Below are 14,113 nucleotides of genomic sequence, written 5' to 3'. Positions count from 1 at the left end.
GCGGTGAGATCAAGTGATGGGCTTGTTTTATTACATCTCATATTGAGACCAATCTCTGTCCATTCACCTGAAGGACAGCCAGCTATTCCCTAACTAAATTAGCCAGACACTTTGGTGTGAGAGGGCCTCCACAGGCACGCGAACCACGCTCTGACAGACTCACACACACACAATCACACAATCACATAGGCAGGTACAGGCAGTCACGCAATAAGTTTTTTTTTTCTCTCTCTCCCTCCTCTGTAATGCAAAAACTCACATGCATAATCTCATGTCTTGTCCCTCACTTTCCCTCTTTCTCTCTCTCTCTCTCTCTCTCTCTCTCTCACACACACACACACACACACACACACACACACACACACACACACACATACATACACACACACACACACTCTCTATCTCTCCCCTGCTGAAGGCAGTGGATGTAGGGTAATTGCAGTCATTGTGGCAGGTTGCATGTTTGTGCCCCTGTCATCCAGACCTGCAGACCTCCTCCTTTTGGGACCTTGTGACACAGATCTCCACACTGTACATTACCTGGCAATCACACGTAAACTGTTTGCCCCTTCACGATGCATACACCTATAATGTAGCAATTTGAGTGTTAGCCCTGAACACGCACCGTGGCTGGAAGGGCGAACGTGTCTTTATGCTCTCTCTTCCCTAATGAAAAGTCTTTTGTACATTCAGTTTTTTTTGTTCACTCACGGCGGATGTTCTAATGAGGCAGAGCCTGAAATAGCAGTGGGGCTAGCACTGCAGAACGATGACATCCCATGTGAGAACTTGCCCAAATCACAGCGGCTGCAGCCGTGCGTCAGGTTTCTTTATTTATAACCCGCACGGAATTGTCCTACACCCAGAGCATATGGAGGGTTATGTAACGCAGAGCATCCAATAGATAACCACTAAAGTCAGGTCCTATATATAAGGCTTGCTGAAGAGTTGTTTCTGAGGCTGCTACAGATTGATTTAATGTCTACATCCCAATGATGCAAGAAGAATAATGGTTATTGTGAAGCTGTTCATTCACCCAAATGAGAGCGTAGATCTTACGCTCTTGCCTCCACCTCAGTACAGTGGTTATAAGTGGAAATGTGTTGGTGGTCCCCAATGCATTGAAAAAAGAGAATGTAAAAAAAATTCATAAGCTGCATTGTGCCTACAGAAACAATGTCCCTGTCATTCAGGCTAATCCACAGACTTTCTACTGTGCATACGTTACACTGAGAGATAACACGATACAAACTGATGACAGTGTGGAGCAGTGGTTCACAACCTGAAGGTTGAGACCCCCCACAAAGTGTCATCAGATGAATCCAGGGTTCAAGAGATGCAAAACAAAAAAATATTTCTTTTAAATGCATAGCTCAACCTGTTTAAGCCTCTAACACATTAAAATGAAACAGTCTTGGATGGAAAATCAGATTACAATTGCCTCAATAACGACATAAAGAGTTTTCCATTAAGGGTTTGAAAGCAAAACCATATCATTTTTGGGAAATAATTAGTTTAGAAGAAATTATACATTCTCCTTCCATGAATTGGGAAGGCATAGATTCTCTGATTTCTGAAAAAATGTAATGTTCTATCACACGCATTTTGAATGCTATCACTTGCTGGTATTTGCATTTGAAAACAACATCAGCCCTTGTTGCTACAGGCATCTCACATGATTAGCCTTCATTCACTCAAATTGAAATGCCACCTCGTGCCTGTCACATTGTATATGAGCGATCAGGCAGGGAAAGCTGGTCATTACAATCATGACATCAAATGCCTGGCAGCACAGGTCAATCAGCGTACATTAACCAAACAGAGCTCATGTGTTTTACAGCTTTTAGTGGCGTGTTGGCACCGGTGGACATGAGCTTTAGGCTGGCATCCAACGGGCACCGAGGGGCCTCCCGGCAGAGCGGGAGAAGATGGGCCTTGGCCAGTCCTCTCACAGAAGAATATGAAGGAGTCAGAGAGCGGGCGGTGTTAATGCGTCGCTTTCCCTCCGACGTTCAGCCACTCAGCTGATTTATGCAGCAGAAATGGACTCCTTTATCCTGGGCACTCATAAATACCTAAAAGGTTTTAAACCCACGGCCAGGTCACTTTTTTTGAGGGGGGCAAAATCATTTTGGGATCATCCTTCCTATCATGTCCTGTCTCTTCTCTCTTTTGGGCCACTCCACTTTTTAATCTCTGGGTGTATATTTGTCATCACACTGATGCATTAGTGGGTGAGATCCCGCGCAGACATGCACACGCAGCCACAGATCACTCTTAACCCTCACCTGGTCCTAATTATAGCAGATGAAACCACATTTTCGGTGGCACTCTGGTGATCTGTCATCGACAGGCCCTCTCCCGTCTGACTCGGAGTGATATCTCTCGGTAAAATATGTATGACATCAAAAAGCCTTAAAGGTTATTACAAATTAATAATGAGTGGTGTGCCGAGAGCCGTAAAAAATAGCCTTCCCTTGGTGGCGTGTTTAAATGTTTAATTTAACATGCTCTGGTATAAATGTGGACTGGCTCTTAGCAATATGTGTATGGCCACGAGGATGCAACGGTGTCAGGGGGTCTGCAACCGAAAAACCCTGACCACCAGGCTCACACGTCTTTAGATTAACATTCAGATAAGACAGATTCATGCAGATGGGGATGATCATCCGTCTGGATCCGTCGACTGTAATCTTGAAAAGGCACAGCGCTTCTATCCGCGCGCCTCTAACAGCATACAGAATTATAAAAACACTAAAGGAAGCAGTTTTACTCGCATCAAGCGCAAATTCTCTGAAGACTCCGAGACACAGAAAAGCTCTCTCTGAGCGTTTTTCTGAAGCAAGTCGAATCATCGGCCCTGAACCCCCCTCACAGTAATGTCTGAAGACACTGTACAAAATTGCCTTATTTATGCCTGTAATGTAAGCTGTCTGTTCTGGTGTCGCTCATTCTCTATGGAACCCGGCGACGGTGGCAGCCGAGTCTGGAGTGAATTTGCCGGGCGACTACCTGGGAAACATCAACAGTCATTAATTATGTAAAACTCTTCTCACAGTGGGAGCAGGGAGAGCTGCATACAACTGCAGCGCCGGCTCCTATTAGACTCAATGTACCCTACAATGAGCCCCCACTGCCTGGGGGCGTGGAGGGATTATCAGCCTACTGCCACGACCCCCCATAGAAAGACACACATGTCGTACCGCACACACGTAGACCCACACACATACTAAACGTGACGTCCTGTTAAGTTCTACACCAATGTGTGCTTGTGTTTAGCCGAGGAGGAGAATAACAGGAATCTTTGCGCTGTCTCTCCTCCCTAGTCACCCCATCATTCACTTCTCTCCTTCGCAGGTCCTGTTAAGGTCTTTTTTTCTCTCTCCCTAGCAATTGTCTGCTTTCCGGCTTTCTCACTACAATGAATGAAATCTGAAAATCTGACAGGACAAATGATATGCCATGTTTGTCTGCGAAACGCCGGGTAAAGGGGACTGTTTTCATTGTTGATGGTGCTGCCACCAACGCCGCACTGGTCTCTGCTTCTTGAAACCAAATTACCCGGCGAGCCGCTCCGTGCAGGGCCTACCTGAGACCGTCCTCCAAGCACTGCGATTGACAACAGCAGATTTATCAAGCAAATAATGGACCTAATGTTTGCAGCATGTGTTTCCAATCCGTCTTCTGTGAGTAACAGACACAGGGTTGTTTGGCAGACTTCAAATCGTCTCCGCGGCGCTTGCCTCCTCCGTCAGCTGGGCTCCTCCAGCCGTGGTTCAAGGCTCGTTCATCAGCGCTGTTCTTTTCAGCGGATGCGGCTTTGGCACGATGTTCCTCCACGCTGAAACAAAGGCAGCGCTGACACCTGTAATTAATTAGGCTATTATGCATTCCGCAATGATAATTGCCTCACTGGAAAGTCACCAGCCTTCTAAGAGGGAGAGAGAGGAGAGGTGGGATGGAGAGCGCTATCCATCATAGTGGAGCGCTCTCACCCTCTCTCTCGCTCTCCCTTGCTTGCTCCCCTCATGTCACGCTGTCTCACCTTGACTAGTGTAGGCAGGGCTAGAGAAACACTGTCAACGTGTGTCTGAGGGCAAGATATGCAGCTGTGGTTCCCCCTTGCCAGAGCTGCTCCAGCAGCGGTCTGCCAGGGTCCATCCACTCCAGGGCTTTGGCTCACATTGGCACAGTTGCTCATGACACCCCATCTGTTGTAGCTTTGTTCACTAGGGCAGTACAGTGCCGGGGATAATGGGGCCACTTTATTTTTATAATTAGCCCTTACCTACACTTCTCCTCTCTTCTCTCCTCCTAACACTTCTCCCAGCACTGAAATCTAGTCCAGGTACACTCATTACTACTTTTCACAGCCCTCCCTTCCAGCACATCAACCGGCGCCTTCACCGTAGCCTCAGCACGCCCCCGCTCCCTCCCATCATGCCATGATAGATACGTTTTCAGCAGACACGCACTTTCCTCAAGGTTTAGGTCGTTCGCTGCATCAAACATTTGAAAGAGTAAGCTCAAAGAAAATGACAACTCCTGTCTTTTGAACTACAAAGACATTCAGAAAAGATTTGTTTTCTTCCCTTCTTTTGTCTTTCCCCGGCTCTCGACTTTGACTTTGCAGTGACTTTGAGCTGTTAGCGCCGAGGCTGGTGCTTTTGAGTCTTTGTGGAGAGGGCGGGTAGCACAGCGGTTCTGCAGCCTGTTGATGCTGAGGGGGACCCAGAAGGCACCTGCCGTGCGGTGGAGACAGCAGGCCCTTTGATCTGGGTTTAATGTCGTGCCATGTTCTGTCTCTCATGCTGCTCCGTGTGCCGTGTCCGACGGGATTACGTCAGCTCCGCCTTGATCTGTAGAGATCTGCTCTCCTCTCAGCCTGGGTCATTATCGGAACCCTCCACTGGGGCATTGACCTGTAGTCTTGCTCCTTTTGTCTCATTTTCAAGTGAAACATCTTACATGGTACTGTATCTCTTGATGTGCCCTTTCAGTCACAGTGAGCGGCATGGCTCCGGGGAAAGCGATGTCAGGCGGCAGGTCTGTCCACTACTTTGGTCCAGACTCAAATGATATAAGCAGCTGTTCGATGGATTGTTATGAAATGTTTGAAGACATTCATATTCCCCAGAGGACAAATCTGTATGACTTTGATGATCCTCTGACTTGTCTCAAAAACATTTCTATCACAAAACTGCCAAACTAAAGAATGACAATCCCATCAGTCACAGGTAAACTAATGTTTAATGCTAATCAGTGAACGTTAGCATTCTAACATTGCAATCTGAGATTATGAATATACCATACATTCCTAACATTATACCTGCTAAATATTAGGGTGCTAGCATTTTCATTGTGGGCATATCATTATACTGATTTAAGAAAGGTCTCTGGTTCGTCTCTGGTTTGACTCCACGGAGAAACAACAAAAAGACGAACCTGGATTGATCTGTCCAAAAATCCAAGAGAATTCTCCCTACCCTGTCTAGAGCCCCTGAGCAAGGCACCTTACTCCCCCAACATCTGCTCCCCGTGCGCCGTACATGGTCGCTCACTGCTCTGTGTGTCCTGCACCAGATGGGTTAAAAGCAGAGGTTAAATTTCTCTACCTGCATGAGTGTGCCTGTGCATGTCTGTGCATGTGTTTGGGACAAATAAATGCATCTTAATCTTAATCTTAATGCTATAATAGCTGAAAAAAATCGTATGTTTATAGATTTATTGGGTCTTGAAAACCATCTTAAAACCTAATATTTTTCTCTACATGGTCCTGGTGTTGGTCCTATCGAGTGCAGGTGAGCTGCTCCCAAAGAGGCCATGAATCAAGTCGGGGTTTCACTCTGAATTTGTCATTGCATCAAGGGATAAGTGGTAGTTTTGGCGTGGTCAGCTTCGGCCATTCATTTGGCTGAGACGGCAGCCCTGCAGTGGCAGATTGGCAGTGGCGTCAGTCCGTTGCGAGCACGGCCCGTTGACTGACAGGCGCCGCTGATTGGAATTGACGTGGCGACGAGATGTGTGTCAGTTCTCTGACTGCTCATCTCGCCGGGCATCCAGAGACCGCCGCGGCCACCGCGATGCTGCTACCACCGCTCTGAGATGGGTGTCACCCTGATTAAATCTGCCCTGAGACACAGTCTGTGTGTAGTGTGCGTCTGCGTGACTGCGACTTGACGTGTGTGTTTGCTTGCACCCAAGTTCAAGTTTGCATGTGTGCACGTGGGTGTGCATAAGTGGGTGCAGACGGGTCTCTCTTCCATCCAGACTGTATTGCAATAGGGTTTACCTCTGCCCCTCTCCTCCACACACTCATCAGTCACTCCACACCAACTCATCTCTCTCCTCCCGCCTCTCCTTTGAACCTACGCCCAACGCAAAACAAATGCCTGCAGTGACAGTGCTGTGTGGCATGGCTAAAATATGATCCTGCATCTGAGAAATTATGGTTTTGGATGTGCTTTTTGGAAAATACAGCTATAACTGTTGGATTGAAGATGTTGTCTTTTAAATATGTATGAAACCTTGAAGCAACAGAATCATAATGTCCTCTGTTTTGATAAAATTTTCTGTAAAAATATGTCTCTTAAATTTCTGTATACTCCGATTCAAGATCTCATCTGAAAAATCCACCGAAACGTTTGTTTTGGATAAATGTTGATTTGCACAGGAAGTGAAGGGACATTAGGAAAAGCTGTAGCTTATGAAATTGTTTTCTAAGCTTAACCTTAGCATTCTCACAATAAACTGTTATTGATGTTTATGATGATGGCTGTACTAAAATGCATATCTGCTTGGGTTGGTGGTAGAGCAAGTCGATTGACCGAAATACATTTTTAATAGTGAATTATTTGTTTTAGTCAAGTATCACGCAAAAATTCTAAATAATCCCTGTTTCGGGTTTAGACTGGTGATCAAACAAAACAAGCAATTTGAAGACATCATGTGGAGCTCTGGGAAACTAAGGAAGTTAACCTTCACTAGTCTCAGCCATTATTGTGTTATTATCTCCAAAGACATTTACTTTCCTGCTTTTCAGTGTTAAAACAGATACTACGATACAAACTCTCTGTGGTTTGGTTGTTTATTCCTGTATTTTTACTATGGACATTGTACTAGCGAGAATATTGTCGTATTTAGTATATATATATGTACACATTGCTTCTGCAAGAAACCAAGCTGAGCACTGGGCAAAAATGGGCATTACACTTGGCTCAAAATGGCAACATTAAAAATGGAGGGAGGTTTGACGTCAGCATCAGTACCGCATGGATGATGGATACGTTAATGTTTCATGTTGAAAATGTTTTACATATACAAACTAAATTTAAAAAAAAGCACTCTATGGCTCCAGATTTCATTAAATATTAAGTAGCAGAGCAATGACGATATTTTGTCTCATTTTCTCCACACTTCCATTAACACTGAGGACTGAAAGCTTGTCAGGATCCCGCAGATTTTTCTGGAAGGTGTTGTGACAAGTGGTGTGGTGGTGGTAGTGGGCTTCCCACTGTTTTGTTCTAATAAGCAAGGAGCGGGACCCGGGTTGTTGTGACATCCTGTCAGCCTGTGGGCTGGACTGGCGCTCAGTGAGCACCACAGTAGGATGGACTCCCTATGATTGTGCACTGACCTTTGCATCATGGGGAAGATGACAGGTAATTTAGAGGCCTCAGGGACTGAGGAACCATACATTTGCTGTCCCCAGACCACCCACTGCACCAGCCACATTCACCTTGAAATGGAGGCAGTATATTCATGAACACTGCATGTACGGACAAACATACACACAAACACAAACACACAAAGACAGATAATTTACTCACACACTGTAAACCGAGGCACAGATGCCTATGTAGACATGCAGCAAGCATTACACACTTATTTTGCACAAACACACACACACACCACACACACAATGCAAGATCTGCCATGACACCCGCCCCAACACCCCCATCATCACACACTCTAATCACCTGCATGATCACAACCCATCCTCAAACAACAAAAACACAGGAGGTGGCAAACTAGTAAGGCAGAGGAGGGAAAAGATGATTTAGAGTGATAATTGCATAATCACCAGTTGTGATAATTGTAATTGATGACTGCATAATTGCTAATTGCGCTCTGTATGGGAAGCTCTCTTTTCCGTTGTCTCTCTGTTTCTCTCTGTATGTCACTCAGTAGCCCTTCACTCCGCTTCCTCTTCTTCATTCTGGATTGTTCTCTTCGCCTTAATTCATCTCTCTCACCTCAACACATGGTAGCTTGTTTTCACACACACACACACACACACACACACACACACACACACACACGCACACACACACACACACACACACACACACACACACACACACACACACACACACACACACACACACACAGTCAGATGCACACACAGAGACTCACTAGCGGCTACTGTATTCTCAAAGGCTTATCAGTAAGTATTTCCCAGCAGCCTTGTCCCAGAGGCTGTGCTCTGCCCACTCTGTTGCGGCATGAAGAGTTATGGCGGAGCGTTAACAGGTTTCCTTTGTCTTTCTCTTGCTACTCTGCCCCAGGCTTTACTTCTGCTTGTAAAATCAACCTGCGGCCAAGCCCATTCCCTCGGCAGCCATATCCTTTATCACAAAACGGGGGAAAACAAAGAATGCGCTGTTAGCCAGAGCCGGGGCCAGAGCCATATCTCGCAGCCAAAAGACAAGAAGAGATTTAGCAGTAGTAGTTCCTCCTCGAGCCGTACCTCTCTGTACAACAGCCCTATCCGCTCGTGTCTTTTAGTATGAGACACGATGTGCTGGGCTGGAGGTGGATTAGCATGGAGATGAAGATCACTCCCTGATCAGACCATATTATGCACGACACCTCAGTGCTTTGACGATAGCAAGGGTGGCTTATGAGGGAGGGGCGGGGGGGGATCTATACGCATAGCGGCCGCTAACGTGAGAAGGCATCAGGCAGCCGTGTGATTGATGTCTCAGCTAGCGTCTGTAGGCAGGTTAATGGTGTGATTGTGGAGGTAATCTCCGTGTTCTCTCGTTAAAGGATGATGGAGGGCCAGGAGACCCCGTGTGTCTCTGGAATATGGAGCCCAAGCTGTTGCCTTCGCAGGATCCCAGCCTTTTTACATATGCAGTTGGTATCCCACGTTTGATGTATGCGCTTCAGAGGGAGCCAGGCCAGCAGAGCACGGTGTCAGTGAAGAGCTGATGAATATAGCGGTGGGTTCAGCCCCCCCGCTGTAGCGGCCATGTAGTTCAGGTGTAAACTCATGTTGGTAATAGTTTGTCTCGGTGCCACAAAATGCCGTCGGAGGTTTGGTTGTTGTCACGTCGAGCAGCAGAGGTTTGGCTGGAAACGAGCACTGGGCCCCCACATTGCTGCCCTTCACAGTGAAAAGGAGGCACACATAAAAACAGTGGGTATGAAACAAACCTGAGCTGAACCAACACCAGTTGTTGATGTTCTCATAACCCACACATAGAGCTGTTTATGGGGCCAGCGTGCTTCACACATTTTCACTATTTGTGGACCAACATGGCAACATTAACGTCACGTGCTGGAAGGAGAGGGGAGGCGAGTGGGCGTGCTGGTGGTTGGAGGTTGGCGGGCTTGGAGTGGGGGGGGGTCAAATTGGGGTATATATGAGTGAAACAACAGCATAGTGTAGCAGGGAACTGGCTGAGAGCTGCAGACTATTGCATCTGTATTGATTGGGCTCCAGCCTTTTCCATTTTCCATGAACTCCTCTGAGCTGCTCCAAGTGGGAGTGATGGGGGGGATTTGCTTGATCTTTATGATATTTCTTTAAACATGATGGTGTCGTTATGCTTCCCCCGGGGAAGACGCCAGCCAGCCATTTCCAGTAAATCAAAGGCTCTCTGTCCCTCGCTGTTTTCCACACACCTTATTTATAACCCCACTGAACAGCCCCAACACACCACCTCCACAACCACCACCACCATTCACATAAGTGTTTTCTGCCTTTGCAAAATGAATGTTTTTCAAGTGTAGTCGCACCACGCACCAGACCCTCCGTTGTGGAGTGAATCGAGCCGGTCCGACAGAGGCTGTAACCAACAATGACGGAAACGACATGGACAAAAGATGACAATAATTTGAATTCCGGCTGCTTTTGAAGAGGAAAGGGGGCATTTGAGCCTGATCTGATTTACTGTTGCGGGGCCGAGGATGTCGAGAGGCAGCCGTGGCGCGTCCTCTGACTATACAAACAGGCCCAAGGTCTTAGCAGGAGCCGGGCGCAGGCTAACCCACATACCCACTAGTGCAGGTGCCCTCTCCATGGGGCCAGGTGGTGGCTAATTCGCTTTCTTTGTCCCTCCTAATGAATCGTTAATTGGTTTGCATCACCCACTGAGCTGAGGATAGCAGGTGCCGTGTGCTGCTGGTGATGGAGGCCACTGTCACTGGCGAGCCTCCCCGCGCACGCCGGTTCCTACATTTAACGGGCCAAATGTCACGTCGCAACATGCAGCAGCTTGGCGCTTAAACGGGAAGGTTACCGCCATAGTTTACGTCCTGTTTCTGCAGTGGTCAGTGTCAATATAAAAACAAAGACATTGCATTGGGTGGTCTGTGCACGAGCAGGCATACTGTATGTCTCTGTTGCACATACTGAAGATATAGCACGAATACAAGGCATGCAGGAGTGTTTGTTTCAATTATTGGCAGGATGCTGTGAGGTTGACCTTTGCTCTTGTTACTATTGATTCAGTGTTTGCTATTTAAGATTTTAAGAATTTTCTGCTCTGTTTAAAAGTGTCAATTTAATAACTGATGTGTAAAAATACGATGCGCATTGTGAGTTATGAAACATTTCAGAGCTATATCAGTCAGTGTTTACCTTAACGTTGTCTCCTCCCCCTGCAGGTGGTTGCTCTGAACAAGCGCAGTAAGGAGGCAGAGTCTGCGTTCCTTGGAATCTACAAACAGCTTATCGAGGCCCCAGGTGAGTCTCCCACCAAGACCAGAGATGTGCATCTCCACCAACAACAATAGCAACAGCATGAAGACCCCCCTCACACACATTATTTGTATATTTGTACATATGAAGCAACACACACAAGTAAGCTCCTCACCATAGATGGATATGGTGCAGCAGCACATGCATAAGATACATAAAACCCTATACCCTGTGGCTCTTATCTATTTTTCAAAGTATGTGCTCTCAGAGTGGTTTCCAAAACTCTGCGTGAGGCCACTTCAAAACCCAGCACTGGTCCTTGAGTGTAGCCTGGCTGAGGAGTGAACATATCCTTGAGGAGCACTGCTGTTGATTGTGGAGGGCCAATTAAAATCCCAACTGAAGTCTTGCTTCGTGTGGAACGCAGGCCTGATGAGGCCAATGGGGGGAGAATGGAGAGGGAGGGGGCAAAGACGGCAAGTGAGAGCGGCGGGAAGACATATTGTGTGTTTATTCACTTGTTATTTCAGTGCCAGGGCAGATGTACTGTATTGCTCTTTGTTGCGGGAGACGGCAGCAAAACGCAGCCCAATCTCAGTCTAGATCAGAGAACCACTTGTGGCAGGAGTAGAGAATGCTGTTTACAGATTCAATGAATACAAGATAAAAGTCTGCATCAGAGAAACAGCGACGGCAGCAACTGACTTTTAAAGGTCTCCATTTTTCCTTGAAGTCCCCTTCTTGATATTGCATCCCCCCACATGCACACATATAGACGCACACACTTTGAATGGAGTTATTTCCGTGATAACAAATGCCGGTCTTTGAAGATGTTTTCACTTAGATTTTCTGACCTATACCTTTTATACCAAGACTTTTAATTCAAGCCACAGAGCATCTTGTGGGAAATATTTTGTCAGGAACCCATCTCAAGTAGAAGATTGAGTCAACTAAGAGTTGTTATGTTAAAGAACAAAGACCTAATAAAAAGAAAGGCCGATGTCACCATTTATCAACTCTTAAGAGAGAAAAAACTGCATTAGCTTCTCTTCTCAATGTGCTTGATATTTTCCTCCTACTTGTTTCATAGAGTGAATATGAATTCATACAGTCTAAGTGTGTTCAATGTATTGAGTAAGCAGGAGTCGACCTTCCTGTGTCAGGTTACATCAGGTGATGTAGCAATGCCAGCCTGCTACCTTCATTTGACCCTAACTTTACAAAGGGAGTCTGTTTCACTCTATCATACAAATTGAAGCTGATTGCTATAAAACAGTTCTTCTTCAAGTAGCTTCAGGAATTAAGTCTAATGCTTTGTTACTTTCAAAATGTAAAAAAAAAACTTTTATTGTTAGAATAATCTAATGAAAAAGTTATAACATAACATTATTAATTAATTAAGGTACTGACATTAATCATAGGTACTTGTAGGTAGCTGTTTTCAGACATGCACTAGAGTCCAAGCATGAAAAGGCAAATTTAGTCAGTTGAACTTTTTCTGACAGCCTCTTCGTAAAAAGTCGGGAAGATGTCAGTGTGAGACCATAAGTCAATACAGCAGGAAAATGTATAGCAAGCGAGTGGCCGTGTTGTTGACGCTTCTAACAAATCACAGACGCAAAATTAAATAAAAAAAATAAAAAATATATATAAATATATTTATCAGGGTGAAAAAGAGGAGCCTTACAATAGAGGTCGCCAAAGAAGATGTAAAATTGGAATGCTCTCGGTGATTATGAGCCGACGTAACATGTTACCTCTGCATCGGAATACGTCTTGTCCCGCCCCCTGCATGATCTACCAAACCTCTCATCTGTACGTTCTTGACATTCTGTTGTGTTGTGAATGCGTCTGACTCCTGCTGCTTTCTTCAAATGTGGAATTCTGGAAAATGTCCGGACACAATGTTCTCGACTATTCTATGTGTTTACTGGCCATCAACAACAAGTTTAGCCACGCCCTCTGAAGGCAGCTCTCATGATTCTGGAGTCCAGAGCATGTGTCACAGTGAAGCTGCAGTGTTACCAGCTCTCTAACCCCCTCTTAACAAAATCAGCTGTTTTTTATATATATAAGATTAATATTTGATTAATTATTTTTGATTAAGACACAACATGTGGATTATACAGTGTATTTTTCTCTTTCTGTCTGAGGCCAGTTGCCTCTTTACATCTCTAGCTGCTGCGCCAAGCCAACAGTCTGTAGGGCAAAGTGGGCAACTGCCCAGGAAAACCCCAAGAACAAAAACAAATTAACTGACAAAAAAAAGTTAATGTTGTTACAGGATTGGAGTATCAGCAGGTTTCTGGGCCTTTGGGCAAACACTCAAGTTGCTTCTGTGTGCTCTGGATTTAATGGGAACATGTAATCAAGAGAGTGGTAAGTGGGGACCCAAGAGCAACAGGTTAATCTGGGTAAGCAGTCTCTTCACTTAACAAGAGACTCTTCTAAACGCCCCTAAGTATTGAAGCATACCTGGGCTAAGTAACTGACCTGGTCCAGGCTGCTGGTGGAAGTGTAATTCTGTCGGGAATGTTTTCTTGACACACTTAATTAACACCAATCAATCATGGTTTGAAGGCCACAGTAATCTTGCTGACCATGTTCATCCCTTTATAGCCGCAGTTTACCAACTTCCAACCGCTGCTTGCAGGAGGATAATGCTGCATGTCACAAAGTAAAAGAGTTGTCTCAAAATGGCTGTGACCGAGACATACACCGCTGAACAGAGACGACTGCCAGACGTTAGCGAGCTAGTCACAGAAAAGTTGTCTTGAAGAAAGGGCGGATGGGAGGGGTTAGGATGTATGGGTTGCTCTTTCTCAAAGTTTAGCCTGCTCTTGCTAGCTTTTCCACGATTACCAACCTTAGCTTTAAATTACTTCTTATTAATTCACTAGTCAGCAATTTTTTCCAGCCAAGTCACCTCAACAAGCCTCGAATCTAACACAGTCACCATCGTAAAAGACAAGTATAAGCTGTAGACTCATCCCATCATTGCCAGACATCTTTCCCGAATTATCCGCCCGCGGCCAACCAGGAGTCAGAGCAATGAGAGTATTTGTTTGTCAGGCCCTTGCTGAATCTGCCATCTGTGAGGTAGGGCCTACAGTATCCTGTGCCTGTTTGTCACTGTACATCTTGCTGCTAGTGTCCAAGGTCACAACTCCCCCCCACTCTCTC

General features: G+C 45.8%; 1 protein-coding gene across 5 annotated transcripts in view; it reads left to right on the top strand.

The window, feature by feature from the left end:
* The window catches only part of cux2b (cut-like homeobox 2b), an 86,530-nt gene that overhangs the window by 47,688 nt on the left and 24,729 nt on the right, over window positions 1–14,113 (top strand). For all 5 annotated transcript variants that reach the window (XM_053421561.1, XM_053421559.1, XM_053421560.1 and 2 more), the window contains exon 4: window positions 10,897–10,975. In XM_053421561.1, coding sequence (XP_053277536.1) covers window positions 10,897–10,975 — 79 coding nt within the window. The remainder of the gene's footprint in view (window positions 1–10,896; window positions 10,976–14,113) is intronic.

This window comes from Pleuronectes platessa, chromosome 4, assembly GCF_947347685.1.
Source record: "Pleuronectes platessa chromosome 4, fPlePla1.1, whole genome shotgun sequence".
NCBI classification, from domain to species: Eukaryota; Metazoa; Chordata; class Actinopteri; order Pleuronectiformes; family Pleuronectidae; genus Pleuronectes; species Pleuronectes platessa.
The sequence above is the reverse complement of the archived record's forward strand: the minus strand, read 5'-3'. Positions and strand labels throughout refer to the sequence as shown.